The following is an 18,865-nucleotide window of genomic DNA, read 5'->3' on the forward strand; positions in this document are numbered from 1 at the left end:
GAGGGCATTCTATTTGACTCTAGAAACATGTAAAATATGAGTGCTTCCTTTTTTTCATAAATTGAATTAAAGCGCATCCAAATACTCATAAAAGGCTCATCCAGAGTCCCTTTCCTTCATAAGCAGCTTATTTAACGACCAACACAGTTGCTTGAAGATTCTAAATGCTGGGCCTTATCTGCAGAAAAAATCAAGTTGTTTATTGCGCTCTTCCAACCCTCAATTTTTCTGTTTCATGCGGTCATATCACAAGGGTTACTTTATGTGCCATTCTTCCTTATGTCCTATAGGACTCTGTCTACTTTAACCAGGGCGCCAATCTTTTGGTGAAAGGAATCTGGTCAACCCTTCATGTTCAGCTGAAAATAGGAGAAAGGCAGAGAGTGAAAGGAGGAACCCAGACTGTGAATAGCGTGTACAAGAACCTGTTGTATCTTGGCTTAAATTAGTTATGGACTGATAAAGATTAGGGAGTTTTGAACCTTTGATTTCGACTAAACCTTTCAACTTTGTGCTGTATAGTAGGGCAGCTATTTCGATGAGGTCTCATCAGGTATAGAGTTTTAAAACGTTTTGTTGGCCTTCCGTTGGAACCTATAGTTGTAGAATAGAAAGTCTCAAGGGAGAAAATGACTTGTACCACAGAGAAGTTGCATTTCAAGGAGATAGGAGAAGAGACTGGCATTTGCCACCCCGGGATCACTGTATTATATATGATTATAGGATATTTGCTTTAGTTTCCCCACTAGGCACAGAGGTGTTTTCCCACATTTTCCCGTTTTGAGAATAAAGAAACTTAAACCATATTATGTGGTCTCTTGTGTCTCACTTCTCAGCCTGCCCGACATTATTCTATAAATGCTATTCTTCAGTTAGTGTACTGTGCATCAGAACAGTAGATTCTGCAATGTTGTTCGATTTCCCCAAATTCATTGTTTTTGGGTTCTATGTGCCCTCACTTTTTTCCATGACTTCACTTCTACCCCTGTCCTAATACTACTATAGTGATCTAAGACACTCTTCTGTACATTCAGTTCAGGGCCACTGCCTTCAAACATTCATTGTTATGATGGATCCTACGTCTTTCCTCTTATTACCCTAACGATTCTAAATGTTATCAACCTGTTTTAGAATTTTGCCTTCTTGATCAGTGCCCTGCCTTTCCCATGACTTGCACTTGGTTTCCAAAAATCACATGCTCACTTGTTTAAAGAAACAACATTTCAAGAAGCATGCGTTCTGTAGCTGCAGTGGTCTGAGGATGGCAGTGTTCTCAAGTATTTTTTCAGTAGCGTTAACTGGATAACTTCTTTCTCCATGTTTAGTGCGGGGGACATAACCGAGCTCAAGATTCTGGAAATCCCAGATGGCAAGGAGAACCTGACATATGTGGACTCGCATCAAATAGAACTGAGCTCCTCTGGTATTGGATGTCCAGCAGGTACCAACCAGAATGGTTTGGGCAAGTTATTGAAGAAGCCCGTCACATCAAGTAGTGCCCCTCAGAGCATCCCCCGGATGATTGATGTGAAATGCCAGGATGTGGTTAACTCCCCCCAGCAAGGTTCACAGAGCTATGTGGAACGGCATCTGGAGTCCTTAAATCCTCTCAAAGGATTTAGACGCAGGCACAACTCTTGTGAGTATACTTGCTTTTCATTTACATTGTTGTTGCCTTGTTTTGCCTTGCTCTATGTTGGTGAAAATGTTGACTTAATAACATAGAAACTTCCATGCAAAGCCTTGTCACCAAAAACTCTTTAGAAAACCATCCTAAGTGTAACCTGGAAAACCTTCTACTACTTCATCTAATTGGTAATTTAAGAGTAGAATCATTTATTATTCCTATAAGACCTACCAATCGTCCCCTGGCTTCTCACCAGCTGGCAGGATGTTCTTGCTGCAGTTTCTAAATGAAAGCCCATTTTCCCCCCATAAAGCAGCTTGTGTAAGCAATGTGTGGGTTGATCTTGACATGTAGTTTGGGTACAAACAGTCAGAGAGGTTTGTTGGACCAGGAGTCCACTTAAAAGACTGGCCACTCCCACACTATTTCTCTATGAATAGTCTGTGCATCTCATAGCAATGTCTTATAACAGCATTTTCTACGGAGCCTAGCTCATATTTTGATACCTTCAACACTAAGATTGGCCCTTGTTTGGCCACAGCCATCGTGCGGTAATGGGCAGTCAGACCCAGACGAGTTAACTTCAACTGATCTTGTGGCACAAACTGGAGCATACACCCCTACTTGTGACATTTGCGGCTACCCTAAACATAAGTACTTTCAGCACATTTTATGTAATTACTTGTTGCCATGGAAAGGCAGAAGACTAACCTGCAGTGCGTAATTAAGACAGCCTTTCTGCTTTTTTTCAAAGATAGAATTTCTCAAAGCAGTCGACACAGTAATTGAAGTATTTGTATTAACATGTCTTTGTAGAAATGGTCCACTCTGATTAAATATCCGGCATTCATTATCACCATCCTTTTTGGTCTTACGATTAGGTTTCATTGAATAGCAAAGTCTAATGGAAAAAAAGTCTATGGTGTGTTGGTGAAAATGTCGGAATTAGCCAAGGCATTTCACACTCCAGATGTTGGCCATCTTAGTATGCTTCATGACATTTCGAAGTAAAACGAACATTTGGTTCTCCGCAAATCGAAGGAACAACAACAAACGTTCAATTCTTATTCAGACATCCGTGACCGCAGGGTGTGATGTAATTACCATTTATTTTTTCAAACATGGCAATTCTTGTATCTGCATTTCACGGATGTATTTTAATTGTGTTCCCTAAAATTGCTGGAGCCACACGCAGACAAACCTGTGGTTGTGGTTTCTTGCATCATCAGAATGAGCAGTTGACCATTTAGGCATGGCTGTTAGCTGTGGGTTTCTTAAGAATCCATCGAATGGTGTAGTCAGTCTGTGGCACATGCATGCCTGTGTAGAGTATATGTTGAAGACAATAACATGTTTTTTTAGTAATCTCGGTATTGAAAATCAACCCGTAAATAAACCCAATCCATAATTTCAAATGCGGCTTATCAAGGGTCTGATGCCACTGGCACTCATTTGTCTTTGTTTTTTGGGGTTACCTGTGAGGTTTAAACAGAAGACCAGTTTAAGGCCTCCTAAGTTCCTATGTTTGCAAACTGTACTCTTTGCCATGCCACTGGGCCTTCCTAGTCTGGTTTTACACTTGTAAGTGCCTCAATGATCTTAGTTTTGCACTACAGTACCTCCATCTGCTGCATTGAGGGGACAGGGGTCCTTTTACTATAGGTCTGTAGGATCGTCTTCACATTTGGGTACGTATTTTCATCATTTCTATGCATTTCCCTCTGTTAGGTAAGGTTTTTATATCCATGATAAATCTTTCTGACCTGTGTAAAGCCCACAATGTGTTCCTTTTACTGGTGGATTCTTTTTCCTTCTACCTCTGCGAGTGAACCTTTTTCCACACTCACAGAATCTTTTACTCTTTTTATGGGTGTCATTTTTAAGACTCTCTATAGTGTCTTTTAAAAGTTATTGGGCCTTATTACGAGTACGGCAGTAGGAGGTTAACGGCACCGATAAGGATGCCAGTGCCGTTAACCCCCTACCGCAGCATTTTGAGGTCCCTTAGCGGGTCCCACTAAGGCTGGCTGGTTTTACCAGCCGACCTTAGCGGGACTCGCTAAGGGACCATGGAGCTAATAACGGGCCTGCTGTTTGCAGGCCCGTTATTAGCTCCTTCCCCATTCCCATTGAGCCCTGTGGGGCTCGAATGGGAATGGGGAATGGTTTTCAGAATGGGGACTTACCAGTTCCTCCAAGGTTGGAATGATCTGGTGAGTCCCCATTCCGACTACCCGGACACAGACACGGGTTTGGAGGCAGCCATGGTGCTAATAGTGCCATGGCTACCTCCAAACTCGTAATGAGGCCCATCCTCTTTGACAACTTTTTGGCACTATGTGCCTATTGTTGCTGGGTTGTCCTAGGGGCCTCCCCTTTTAACTTTCGCTGGTTAACATTGTGAGAACTACAGATCCCAAGGGTAGAAAGGATCTTTGGATCCATTTTACATGTTGGGTGAGACCAGCACCACCCACCTTATGTGGAGTGCTGGGGGAAGAAACTGAGTATCCTCTTTCTCATTTTAAATGTAACATTTATGTTACAAGGACAAACGTTCCTTTAATGTCTGGTGGAAATGAACCTTTTTTATTAATTTGATGCACCTTCACCACTGGCTGTTTCCACAGCCCCCAGTCAAGGCACCCATGGGTGCTCATTTTACCAAAATGGCCCGGTCTCCTTTTTTTGCCATTAGAGCATTCCTTGTTCCTTCTCCTGACATCCAGGGCGGGAAATCCTTTGCATGATTTTATCTTCGGCGGGAATACTGTGGATTCCCTGCCCAGGCTACTGTGGATTCCCTGCCCAGGCTCCAGAGTGTCTGTGAAGTCAGGAGGCGAGGGAGGAGTCCAAAACTCTGCAGCCCTTTGTCTTCCAGCCTGCCTCTGAGAATCCAGTTGAAACTGGAACGCTGGCTGTCCTGAAAGGACTGCTAACCCCCAAGTTTGAATGTTGCATGGCTGTTTGATTGGATGGGTTCCTGCATAAAAGTCTGATCCTGGAAGCTGAAGAGGTAGTCGACCACTGGAACCAAAGCAGCTGAGATGATTTCCAGCGACCGGAGAGCCTGCTCTGTAACTGCAGCCTTCTATAGCCCTTCCTTCCAATCGACCTGGAGACTCCGAAAACGACAGCACTGACCAGAGCCTGGTGTGACCACTAGACTCCAGAAGATCTGCATTTTGAGCCATCCGATGTTGTGCTGCGATCTTGAGGGGCTGCAATACCCTGAGACTTTGTGCCATCTGGTGGTGCAGAGCCTTCTGAATCTTGCTGAAACTTCTTGGGCATCCTGCTGGATCTCCAGATCAATGATTCCAGTCCAAAAAGTCCCCTCACCAGAGTGCTGGACCTTGCAAATGACGCGAATCTGACAAGCCATATTCTGTCGTCTTTGCTCCTGAAAAAGCGCAAAATCCACAGAGCCGCATCGAGCCGCGTGGAAACTCTTGCCTGGAGCATTCTTCCGTGATCCCTGCTGCAAAAGTCCTTCTAAAGTTCTGCCTTCCATCTTGTTGGCAAAGTAATCCATCGACTAGTTTTTTGGCTGCATAGCCTGAAGTTTTTCTGCTGCAACTCTGCTTCTGTGCTGAGGTACTGTGTTTGCTGGGGTATTTTACCTACCATAAGCCTTTGTGATTTCTGTATAGCTTTGGGGTCCTTTCTGGCCTACTGCAGAATCCTCCTAGGGTGCTTCTCTGACGACCGCTAGGGTCCCTCTACTGCTATTGAGTGAATTTGTGCTATAGAATAAGGGAAGGGCTGGCTGAGTAAAAGGTTTCTGCCTTGAAAAGAATAATACGTGTTACAAAGTTACTTGCTTGTAAAATAAGTTTGTTGGTAACTGTAACTCTGAGAGTGAACAGTTAAAAAAGTGACAACTAACCTTACAAATGTTCTGCCATTCTGAAAAGTATATATAAGCTTGTTTTATTTACCTTAGAAATCTGTTGCCATTCTGAAAAGTATCTGTAGCATCTTTCTTTCCTTAAAAACTGTTTTGCCATTCTTTTTTTTTATTAAAGTATTTTTATTGATTTTCAACATATAAATGCATAACTGACAATAATGCAGAACAGTCGATTTTTCATTATTCTTAAACCTCTCACCCCGCCGCCCCAACAATTCATCCATATTCTAACACGTATTCGCTTTAAATGACAATACTTGGTTCAAACCGTTAAATTTATCATACGTCCTCATTTGATTTACGCGGGCTGATTGGGGACAGAGAGAAAGAAAGAAGGAAAAAAAAAGGTAACCATGTTTGCAAAACTGAAGTTCATTGGGTCAGCATCACATATTAAGAGTTCATAAGCATAAGTTCAATAGATCAGCATCTCACATAAAGATTACTTCATTAGGCCAGCATCTCATGGTAAGAGTTGATAAGTATAAGTTCATTAGGTCAGCATCACATATTAAGAGTTCATAAAGTGCTTCATAAGTTGCGGTTGGAAGAACACGTGTTCCCTGTCAGAAACATACTCTAGAAAAGGGCGCCAGATTTTCCGGAACCTCGAGAGCTTCCCTTCTAATATGGTATTAACTTTTTCCAGGCCCAACAGTTCCCATATTTTTATCCACCAATAAGCTGTCTGTGGGCCTTCTATCCTTTTCCAGAACCGGGCTCAAGTGATGTGGGCAGCAGTGAGTGTGAGATCAGGATTGCTTTATGCCCTGACATGGGGAAAGCCCCATTTTCTGATACATCTCCCAGTAAGAGCACTCTTGGGTCCATAGGAAGCAGAGATCCCGTAACTTCTTTAATTCTTGACCTCACTTCTAGCCAATATGTTTGGATAACCGGACAATGCCACCACATGTGAGCCATATCTCCTCGTTCCCCGCATCCGTGCCAACACGTGTCCGGGTACTGTGGATTGATTGAGTGAAATCTGCTTGGAGGGAAATACCACCTAAAACAGACTTTGATGGCATTTTCTTTTACCAATGCACAACGGGGGCTGGTCTAAGTTCTATGCCAGATCCGTTGCCACACTCATCTGAAATTTCCAGCCGCAATTCCCTCTCCCAAGCTTTCATGTTAGGGAGTTTCTCCTCCACTGAGGCTTTCTCTAATAGCTGGTAGCATAGGGATATTCTATGTGATTGCTGGCCCTCAAGGATTTTAAGTTCTATGCCCAATGGAGCCCTCCCAGCAGCTTGACGGGTACCCCTATTAGCCAATGCCGCAATTGTGTATATATCGAAAACGTTCTGTCTCTGGGAGTCCCACTTTTTCTTCACATTCATGGAAATTTAGGGGTTCCTGATCGACATATAAATCTCTCAATCGTAGGGGCTTGTCTTGACTCCCAAGTTCGGTATGCTTTGGCCACGAGCCCTGGAGTGAATACCGGGTTTTGAGTAATGGGGGACAGTGTACCCAGTCCCAGTAGTATACCTCTCTGTGAGCGTGCTTTGTCCCAGATTTGAAGTGTAGTCAGAGGTTGGCAACATCTCCCCTCCGTGACTAGGAGCTTCTTTCGGGAGAAATGGAAAGTGAGCCAGAGGGAATGGAGCTACAGCTTGTTCAATCCCCAACCATTTGGGGGAGATCTGGCAGATCTCCCCAAGAGAGCATTACTGCCACTTGAGCTGCTCTATAATATTGTTATATCGAGGGAAGGCCCAGACCACCCAACTTTCTCCCCCTTGTTAAAAGCTTACCAGAAATGTGCGTTTTTTTTTTCTTCCAAATGACCCAATATCTCTTTTTGGATATTTATAAGCTCAAATTCAGGGATGGGAATTTTCGGATATTTATAAGCTCAAATTCAGGGATGGGAATTGGTAAAGAATGCGACACGTACAGCAACCTCGGGAGAAGCGTCCTCTTAATCGCATTAATACGACCTAACCATGAAATCTCCTGAGATGAGAATCCCACCGTTGTAACCACTCTCTTGCCTCTTTAAACAAGGGGGGAATATTCGCCCTGTAGAGGTCTGCATATGTTGGAGTCAGTTTTACTCCCAGATACGGAATCTCCATTGAGAACCAAGGAATATGTGATGTTGCCTGTATTTCTTCTAATCTACTGGGATCTTCAGTTGGGGCCATTCCTACCGAATTAGCTGGGTTCACTTTAAAGCCAGAAATCAAGGCAAACCTCGCTAGGATGTCCAAGAGGGGAGGAAGTGAGCGAGGGGCATCATTCAAAAAGCAAAGCAAGTCATCCGCATATAGCGCTACTTTATGGCATTGTCCCATTAACTCAAAGCCTAGGATATCTGGGTGTAGCCTGATATGTTGGGCCAAAGACTCCATCGCTAGAGCAAAAACTAAGGGTGACCGAGGGCAGCCTTGCCTAGTGCCCTTGGCTAACATAATTAACGGGGTCCAATTTTTGTTTACTTTGACTTTGGTCAAAGGAATTTGAACATTTGAGAGCATTAATTTAGAAAACCCTGAACCGAAGCCGAACCCTTCCAATACCATTTCTAGTTATCTTCAAGACATACCGTCAAACGCCCTATGGGCGTCCAGGGATAACGAGGACAACCTCCCTGGAATCTTCGGGGCAAGAGCAATTAAGTTTATAGCACGGCAAACATTGTCATATGTAGACCGGTTACATATGAAGCCTGTTTGGTTGTTAGTTATCAGGGATGGAAGAACCGCACCTAGGCGACTTGCTATTATTTTCCCCAACAATTTAACATCTGTATTTAACAATGCGATTGGCCTGTAAGAGGTGCAATCTGTGGGGTCCTTCTCAGGTTTCAACACCAACGTTGTGGTTGACTCCGCCATTGATTTAGTTACTAATCCTGCCTTCCGCACAGAATTAAAAAGTTTTGTTAAATGATGGGTTAACACTGCCCGGAAGGTAAAACCATCCGGGCCCAGAGCTTTGCCTAACGGAAGTGAACGAATTGCTGCCTCCGTCTCTTCCACAGTTATCAGGTCCTCCAAACGCTCACGGAGTTCTGTAGATATCTGCAGAAGATCTGCTTTCCGAATAAAGTCCCGGGCCAGCTGTGGGTCTGACAAATGGGTCTGACATATGAGGAGTCGAATGGCTTCTAAAAAACCTTTCTACAATCCGGAGCTTCCCAGATTCAGTAAAAACTTGCCTCCCACCTGCCTCTTTTAGAGAATATATATGGTTACGCTTTGCTTGTTGCTTAAGCTTAGCTGCAAGCAGCCGTTTCGCTTTATTCCCTTTAGAGTAGTAGTACTGTTTAGTGCGCATTATTCCATAGGCTGCCCGGCCCATGTGATGGGCTTCGAGTGCTTTTTGCGCTATACAAAACTCCCTAAGGGCGCACCGAGAAGCCTTTTTCCTATGTGCCTCATCTGCCACTTGAAGTTTCAATTCCAGTTGAGCTTGGACTTGCCTCTGAACTTTCCTCCTTTCTATTGCCTGGGTTATGACTTGACCCCTAATGACAGCTTTCGCTGGTCTCAAACCATCGCATAATCTAACTCCCCGGTGTTGTTATATATAAAGTATTGAGTTATGCAATCTGAAATGCAAGAGCAGGCCTGATGGTCTCCCAGAATGAACTCATTCAGGTGCCAGATCCGGGGAGGCTCTAGGGATGTGTTAAATGGAGGCATGGTGCCCAGCAGTGGGGCATGGTCAGATAAGGCTTTCGGTAGGATCTCTATGTCCATGGTGTGATATGATATGGCGTTTATAACGCGCCTGTTCACAAGTGTTTCAAGGTGTGAGGGATAAAAGTATCTGAAAGGAAGAACATATCTAACCTAGAAAACCCCTTGTGCACTGCAGAGTAAAAAATGTAATCTCGCTCCCCTTGATGGAAGAAGCGCCAAGCCTCTATCAACGAGTGTTCCCGAAGAAGTGAAGTGAGTGCCACAAAGTTTTTCTTGTCGACTGAGGTCTGGGGGGAGAAATTTGTCCTCCAGCGGGTTTGATCTCCCTCAGCCTGCTCATATAATGTTTTGGATATAGAGGCAAAAAACAAGTCCTGATGAACATTAGGTGCATATAGCGATAACAGGATTACCTTCTTCCCATATAGCGTGGCCACTACAAGAACATACCTCCCCCCTCCATCTTGTAGGGTCTTATGAACCTTCAGTGGTGTCCCTTTTTGAACCAAGATGGCCACACCACATCTTTTCACCTCTGAGGAAGCACAGAATTTGACAGGATAGAGTTCATCATTCAAACGAAATTCGTCGGTGGGCAATAAATGAGTTTCCTTCAAAAATAATATTGTGTGGTTGTATGTCGCCAATCGGTGAAATAAAGCTTTCCGCTTTAATGGGGAATTGAGGCCCTGCACATTAAGGGTGAGACAAATTACACTCTGAGCAGTCATTCCGATGTTCGCTTAAGCTCTTCACAAACTTGACCCATTTGACAATTCATACAGGGGACTGTATTCTGCCCAAGAGGCACCATAATTCCTTCCCAGTCATTAAGAGTTTGCAACTTGACCTCCAATGAAGCACTTGGCTCATTCCAGATTGCCCAAATCATGAAATAAATTGATACGGTTTCAACAGTGACATAGGCACTATGTGAGCAATTCCTCTGTCGCCAACCTTCTTTTAAGCCAAACCCAACATCAGAATCCCATATCGGGGGAAAAGGTAGTGAAAACAATACAAAACGAAAAAACAAAAACCAACATTATTGAATAGTGAGCATTGAAAGCTTGCAAAATGGTAAAAATCAAGATTTGAGAGGCTTTCGTTAGCCCCACTTTCAATTTCAACATCAACAAACCTTCAGCAACAATGGGCGCAATCCGACTTGGGCGCCCCAATTCAAAATCTTATTCAATTTTTGCAATCCATGTAATTCTCTTGCGGGTGATCTGCCCCATGCCAAAATAGGGCAACGGGATAGCCCAGTAGCCATTCCTGAATTTGTGCGGCCGGCATCACGGAACCCCTTTCAGGAGAGTGTCCCATCCATACCTAGCTCCCGGTGGTCATTTGGGTCGTTCGACGAGAGGCGAGTGTGCCGGCCATCCGTACCCTCCCTCTCCCGATGAGCGGGACCGCCCACTCGCCGCCAACCCCTGGGCTTCCTTCTCTTGTCTTTTGGAGTTGGTTGAAAGTCATGATTTACCTCCAACTGGGAGTCGCGGTCCGGTGTGGATTGTGGTTCCTTCGGCCATTAGATCTCTTGCTTCTGCTTTCGAGGAGACTGTGTAGTGCTGGTTGTGAAAGTCAAAAATCAGCTCACAAGGGAACCCCCAACGATGGCGAATCTTCCGGGTTTGCAGCCATGCAGTCACCCTCTGTTGTCGGCGCCGACAAGCTAGGGTGTATGGAGAGAGATCCTGGAACAGCTGTATGGACGCTCCTCGGAATTGTATTACTTCTGATTTCCTGGCAGCTGTCATAATTTCTTCTTTCTGGCGAAAAAAGTGGACTCTGGTGAGGACATACGGAAGGAGATTTCTCCTTTGCTGAATTGATGAGTATATGCGGTGAGTCCTGTCTACCTCTGAGGGGGGAAGGCTCATTAGACTTCAGAACAGTTCGCTTAAATAACTGGGCAGCTCTTGGTCTGAGACTTGTCGAGGAATTCCGCAAAGGCGTACGTTGTTGCGTCTGGACCTATTTTCAAGGTCCGCCTGTTTAGCCCCAATATCCTCCAGGTGTTCTTCGATCGTCTGCACCGGTTCCATGAGTACTTCAGTATCGTGTGTTTGCTTGCAAGTTAGGTTTTCTAGATCGTTCACCCTAGCTTTGAGACCTCCCAGATGGGTAGTTAGCTCAGACAGTGATCTGGCCAGTGAGTCCTTAGAGGTATTTATTTCAGCTTTGATCTCGTGGGTACTCTCCTGTTTAAAAGCTTTTAGCAGGTCCTCAAAGTCAGATTTAGAGAACGCCATGTCCGAGATAGGCTCTATGGCAGGGGTCGGGTGGACGTCCACTGTCGTTATGTGGCTTTTGGGAGCGGGTGGCGTCTGGGGTGTTAGGAAGGCCTTTATGCCCTGTGTCTTTTTCTTAGCTCCTACTTTGGGCATCGACAGTGGAACAAGGCACTGGGCTATAATATCCCACAGATGACATAGGGGTTGTGGGTTGTGCGGTGCAGGAAGCTGCTGGAGTTATCCAATGGTTCCGTGCAAGTACCCTGAATGTTCCAAGAGGGTCAGTAGTTCCCCATTGTACTGCGTGCTTGGAGTCCAGGTGAGCCCATAAGAATGTATATTAGCAGCAATGGCCCCAGGCCCCCCACTCAATCCCAGCTCAGCATCACTCCTCCCAGGCGCAGGTGGTGGTTCACGAAAGGCAATGAGACCCACGGAGGGGCCAGAGCGCTGCTTTCCTCTGCTCGGGACCAGGATTGTGCACCAACCTGAGACCAGGCATAAAAGGGAGGATCAGAGGCCCCCTCCGCTCACTTTCCTCTCCGGTAAGCTCCTCTATGCAGCCCTCAGCTCCCGCAGGAGAGCGCAGTCAAGCAGGGGGGCGGGACCCCGGTGTCCCCGGCTCACCACGGCAGGGAGGGCACGACGGGGCCCGCACTCAAATGGGGTCCTCCCTGCCCCCGGGCCTCAGCGGGCACCCGCCCCCGACCGCAATCCGACAACTGGGTCAGGAGCCCCAGGGCAGCCGTGTCCAAAATGGCCCGCCCCTCCTCCAGCTCAGGCAGGCGGCACATCTTCAGGTCCTCGGGAATGCCAGCCGTCCCACTCTGGTAGCGGTTGCCTCCTCCACCGCAGGTTCGCCTCTCTATTCCCTGCAGGTCGGGGGTTCTCCACCTTCAGGTCCGCTTCCCCTGATCCCGGGATCGGTACGACGACCCCAGAGCCCACGGCTCAGCTCAGGCTCAATAGGGTCCCAGGAGGTCCTCGAGCAAAATGGCGCGCACCGCCATATTGCCAGTAACGGTCGCAGGGGGACCGAGGATGTTTCAGCAATTTCTATCTTGAGTTTGCACTGATTTTCATAAGGACTGCTATCCGGAGGTCCGGCTCAGGTTCAGCCAGCAGTCCTGTCCGCCTGTGTCCGGGACATAGATGCAAAATTACGCTGTTTCGGGCGCCCTTCGGCGGAGCTCACAGCAGGCACATCTTCATTGTGCACTGCCTAGCCACGCCCCCCCTGTTTAGACATTCTAACAGAAAGTAGGTGTAAGATTATATTGCTGACCTGTGATTTGGTTGTGCCTCTTCCCAAAAGTAATGCTGTTGGTGCCACTTCACTAACCCTGTTACGATAAATGTATGAGTGTCTCCAACTGGGTCTTACTTCCCCTGACTTGCTGTTAGCCTGTCCATAAGTCTGTCTTCGGTTTTACCTACCTAGAATAACCTTGAGTCATTCATAAAGAGTAAAATCGGGTTTTGGTTTCCCTGATCTGTTTGTTTTAGACAGACACAAAAAGAGTCTTAGGTTTACACCTGCCTTTAAGTGGCTGAGAGTTCTATAAAAAGTGTATAGGTTTTACTTACCTTGAGTTACCTGTGTACCATCCTAAAATAAGTTACAAGAGTTATTGCTTATCTCAATCCGTGTTTCACTGATCTCAAAAAGCACCTGTAATAGTATATTACACCCTTAGGTTTTACTCATCTAGTATAACTGTATTCACAAATGTAGTTCTAGATTTTTACTGTTCCTGGTGCAAGTGTCGCACTATTCTGAAAAGTATATTGTCCAGTTGATTTACTATGTGGTTTCCTTGCTGAGTGTCACAGTACAACTGCTAGGGTCTACTACCCTTGTATTACTGTAAAGTAATCTGAAAGTAACTCATGGATGTACTCCCCATGAATAGGTGTGCCCTATACTGAATGTATATACAAAGGTCTAACTTAGGTGTTCTAAATAAGGTCTGTGCTTTGATTTGTGTATTTCAATCATAGTGTTGTTTTTATAATGTGTTTATATGCTTTATGATAGTATTTACTTACCCAAGGATCTTTTGGTCTGCTTGAATATAAAATAAACCCTTTATTTTTTACAATACATAGTGTATCAGTGTTTCTTTAGACCATGTGTATAATACAGTCTATGTACTGATTCTACATCCCTCTCTCCTTCTTAAGCTAAGCCTGGCTACGCTGCCCTGAATTCAGGTTGTGTACAGCCTTATACGAAGAGAGGAGTCTTGTACTATCTTAGGTGAATGGTTTTACTAAGCCCTTAGTTGGAAAACTGTCCCAACACCATCCATAGTTCTATGGACCCACAGACATTTGCTTTTGTTTTTGAATCTGTCCTGACTTCACTCCTCGTCTTTTGCTCATTTTGTCGTGAGGAAACTGATAAGTCATTTGGATATCAGTAGTGGGAAACAGTTTCCCATTTGTCTTTTTACGGTTACCTTTTTGGTAACTTTTAACAATGCAGAAAGCATCTTGCAGTGTGGATGCTTTTGTATCACCCTATTCTTTAACACTTGGAATTTTTGGTTACTTGTATATGTTCCGAAAGACAAGCTGGTGGTAGCAATGTTAATGTTAAAGGACATCTATACCGCGCACTATCACCACTGGAGTGGTCCCCTGGCACTCTGATATTTTTACCATTCTGGTGTTGTGTGCACATTCGCATTTACTGCATGTGGCCATGGGCGTAATTTTAGGGGGGGACAGGGGTGTTTGTCCCCCCCCAACTTGCACGGCACACCATTGTGTCCCCATACATTTGGCTGGGGTGCCTTTTCTTCAGATCTCATGTCCCCCCAAACATTTTCAGCAAAGTTACTCTACTGCATTGTGGCTAGCGCCCTAAATGGTCACGCCACGAGAGTCTAGCTTGTTCTTTGACCATGTTGTTTGGCCATATTCCTGCCTTCTTAGATCCGGAAATTCCATATAAGGTCATGCACATGACCGGGAAAGCTGTCGCTTTCGTGGGCTAGTGATGCCTTTTCTTCATCTACTGTGGGGTATGTATTTCAATGGATCAAATGTATTTATTTATTATCTACATTTAAATTCATTTTCTGTATAACTGATTCTATATTTTGAAATGCTATTGTATCACAATCATATTATCGACACAACAGTTTGCAGCCCTGATGATGGACAGTGGTCCGAAATGCATTGGTACCCTTTCTTTGGACACTTACTGGATGCATATTGCCTTTTATGATGTAATAAAAGTGACATTAGGATATCTTCTTATTTGAATTAATGAATTACTATCCAGGAACTATATAAGAATGAATGATTAAGTGGAAATTGGTGCAATTCTCATCGAGTATCCAGCGTGAGCGTATCATTTGTTAAAGGGTTTTCCATAGCTTCAATGTTTTTGTTCATATATCCTTGTGCCCAGGCTCTACTGATAACGCTCCGATGAATTCAAATTTAAAACTTTGATGAACTTATCCAGAAATTCGAATTACTTTTGAACTAATCAAGAGAGTGGTGCCCACCCTTCACTCTAACTTTTGTATTAATCTTTTGTGGCACACACACGGGTGGAGGCACACTATTGAAATGTCCTTTTGAGGATATTGAAGCCTTAACGAACAGAAGAGCAGAAACCTTAGGTTTCACAACAGAAGAGGCAGATGCAATCCTAGGCTTGATCAGCAATACAACATTGAATGCTTCATCAATAACTGCGGCTAACCCATCCAAAAGGTTTAAGCAACTTGAATATTGATTTGTAAAGAAATTAACAGAAAACTCCATGCAATAACACTTGGCTGATATTACAAAAATCAATGGATACCAAAGGTACTTAGGATCAATCTTAGACCCACACTTAAGTAAGGAATTTGTACGCAAATGGGAGGCAATACTAAATAAATGCTTGCTCTTATTTTGCTGACAATACAATAACTCTCCAAGAACCTCTGTAACCTTACCGCAGAGAAGAAATTGAGAAATAACTAAGTGAATAGCTGGGACAAGAGGAACTGGGCTCTATCTTGCTAGATATTTACCAGAAATTGGAAAATTACAAAACGGAACTGGAAACTAAGAAGGTAAGGAAATTCAGACGTGACACTTAGGACTATCTGAATGAAGAAGTATACACATGGATGGACAAGTATGGACCACCACAGAGAATACCCCAGTCAGGTAGCTTAGGTAATTCGTCAAGTGCTGAATCTACAAGTGAGCAAGGGCCACAAACTACAGCAAAATTGTACTGTAGAGACAACAGTGAAGAGAATTAACCATGGGCTACAACATCCACTGACTCTTTTTTAAGGATGCAAAACAGGAGAAACAGATCCCAGAGGGGGGAAGAGGAAATCAAAGCGGGGAAGGAACAAAACAGAAGAAAACGTAGTCATTAGTTAACACTGCAGAGACTGACACCCTCCAAAAGGGTCATAGCTTTGCGCCTACACATAGTATGACCTTCTTTGAAACCAAAGTAGAATTGTTTCGGTTCATTAGAAAACATGGATTTAACGTTTTCTTAAAGTGCAAAATGATCATGATAGGAGGACAATGGAATAGGATGAGGAACTATAGGAATTTAGTAGTAAAAGCACATTTTTTCCACCTATCGGCATACCATCCATAGAAATATTTCATAAGGAGACTCCTAAAGATCTTTAAAAAAAGAAAATCATACAAACGTCCTAGACACAGCAATTTGAAGCCCCATGAACTGGTCTTACTCAATAATCTATATGGATATAAGGATATTACGATTCAACCTGCTGACAAAAGAGGTTCCCTTGTCATGTTGAATAGCACAGATTATGATCGCCAATGCCATAGTTGAATGACTCTACAGTCTATGCTGTCAGACCCAACGATTGAGATCATGACAAATTTGAGAGAAATTCTAAATAAAGCAGAAGATCTAGATGGATGTATAACCATACAAAAAAGGATTACAGAACAGCCACCCCAAGATACCAAACTTCTATACGCTTCCTAAGATCCACAAACATACTAGCACTCCTCCTGGCAGACCAATTGTGGCAGGGATGGAAAGTGTGCTCCAGCCCTTGGGCATATATATTGACTTATTTTTGCAACCATTGGTCCAAAAGACCAGCACATATATTAAGGACTCAACACATTTTTTGTAGCACCCCATTCTCTGAAGATTCCATTATGTTCACCATAGATGTTAAAAGCCTTTACACATCAATGCCACATGATCTGGGCATTGAGGGGTTCCTTTTGAATGAGGGTGATATTAGCGCTTTTTAAGAGTTAATCATCATATTACTACAATTCATTTCAGAAAATACATACTTCCAATTCAAGGACAGCTATTATTTACAAGTTTTGGGCACATCAATGGGGGCCACCATGGCCCCTTCATATGCTAATTGCTTTATGCATAGGTTTGAGAGAGACCATATTCTTGAACATGCAGTATGGCGCAACTATATATCCGTATGGGTGCGCTACATTGATTAACTTTTTGGGATTTGGAAAGGATCACAAGAAAACCTGGAAGGATTTTTTTCCTACATGAACACTTTTTGTCCTCAGATTCAATTCACTGAGTCTTCCAAGGAGTGTTTACCCTTTTTAGATGTTGAGATCAAGGTACTGAATGACAGATATGCCACTAACATTTTTCGAAAAGAGATGGACCATAACAACTTACTGCATAGATTAAGTTTTCAACAACCCAGTCTGATTAAGAATTTACCATTTAGTTAGTGAAATGCTACGTGACAGGAGAAATGTCAGCGATCCTGAAGAGTACACCAAGTAAATCAAGAAAATGGGAGAGAGATTCTTAGCCTGAGGCTATAGAAACGATGAGCAGCAACTGAGTGACTTACCACGGTCAATCAGACAGATCTACTAACAGTAATACAACAATAGAAAAAAACACCTTCATTGGTATACATATCCAATTATTCGCTACAAAGTAAGAGTATCAAGTCAGTGATCAAAAAGAACTGGAGAATTGCAACGTGACTCGAGGCTAGAGCATCTGTTTCAAAGATTTCCCACATTTGCATACCAAAGGAGTACTAATTTCAGAGACCATCTCGTAAAGACAAGACCAAAAAGGAAACAACTAATGACAACACAGACAGGTACTTTTCCGTGCTTACGTTTAAGCAACTGTAGTTTTGTAACCAAAGGAAATACAATTAATCATCCAAGAACAGGAGAAAAGATTAAAATCAATAGTTTTGCCACGTGCAATACCATGAAGATTATCTATACCATCAAATGTCCATGTGCAATATATTTGTATTTTATTTATTTATATAGCGCAGCCAGGCCCAAGGGCAACCGGGCGCATATCTTGGCACAGGGTGTAAATTTACAGTACAGGGTGTAAATTTACAGTACAAGTTACAACATGGCATAGAAACAGTATAATATACAAGATTATTTACAGTCACAGAGTATAAGTTGTTAATGCAAAGTGCACATTGCAATATTAACAGGTAGCGAGGAGATATACAAGCAGAGGTAGAATATGAGCCTGTAATACATTTGTCGTTTAGACAACATTAGAGACTAACCATATATACTATATATATATATATATATATATATATATATATATATATTTCTGAGGCTTGTGGAATCTGCTTAGATCACATGCTGTGCATAGGCCGACATCTAGTGGAAGCTGCGGAGTATTACAGTTTGTTTTTCGAAACTCGAAAATGGGCGTCGACACAGGCGTGCCAGTAATACTATTCCTAGTGTGACGTCCACTATACCCAAGATCCCTCACGCGTCTAGGATCCTCAGATTGTTTTTTTCCGCCATACTGGTCGGAAGCATCTTGCGGAGTTCCCTGGCCTTAGCCATACTTTTGCTAATTATTGAAGTAAAATTAGTTATTGACATCCTTCCCCACCCCAACGTCGACCCTCGACACTCGACGACGGCTGGAGAAGACATCGACCGTCGGCTGCTGCACGACGGATCTGGGCCTCGGAAGGCCGCTGGCCTCGGCCCGGGCCTAGTAGGCCGCTGGCCTCGGCCCTGCAAGTAGGGAGAGTGGGGGGTGGTACATACTCTTCACTCTTAGTATATAGGTACACCTTATATATTTCCTACACTTACCAGCCCGCTGCCTCAAGGTGCGTATGGAGGGTACCCCTTTCCAATTCTGCCCCAAGTGCAACCGCAAATACCCTTGGGTCGACAGGCACGCCACGTGCAATCTCTGCTTGCCGAGGGACCACCCCGAAGCGAACTGCAGAGCGTGTAGTAGGTTTAAGCCTAAGACACTTAAGGACCGTTCGACAAAGCGTTGGGCCCACCACGCCAGGCAGGCAGCCATGGCAGCGGAGGGCGCCTTCAGCGATGGCAGCGACGCCGTACTTTCGGACGGTGAGGGCATTACGGCGTCGAAAGACTGCCGAGCGCAGGTCCC

General features: G+C 44.1%; 1 protein-coding gene across 4 annotated transcripts in view; it reads left to right on the forward strand.

Moving 5' to 3' along the window:
* Window positions 1-18,865, forward strand: part of EDC3 (enhancer of mRNA decapping 3) — a 787,882-nt gene that overhangs the window by 240,582 nt on the left and 528,435 nt on the right. For all 4 annotated transcript variants that reach the window (XM_069624321.1, XM_069624320.1, XM_069624322.1 and 1 more), the window contains exon 3: window positions 1,326-1,639. In XM_069624321.1, the coding sequence (XP_069480422.1) occupies window positions 1,326-1,639 (314 nt within the window). The remainder of the gene's footprint in view (window positions 1-1,325; window positions 1,640-18,865) is intronic.

This window comes from Ambystoma mexicanum, chromosome 11 (genome assembly GCF_040938575.1).
Source record: "Ambystoma mexicanum isolate Mex_15411 chromosome 11, UKY_AmexF1_1, whole genome shotgun sequence".
Taxonomy (NCBI): Eukaryota; Metazoa; Chordata; class Amphibia; order Caudata; family Ambystomatidae; genus Ambystoma; species Ambystoma mexicanum.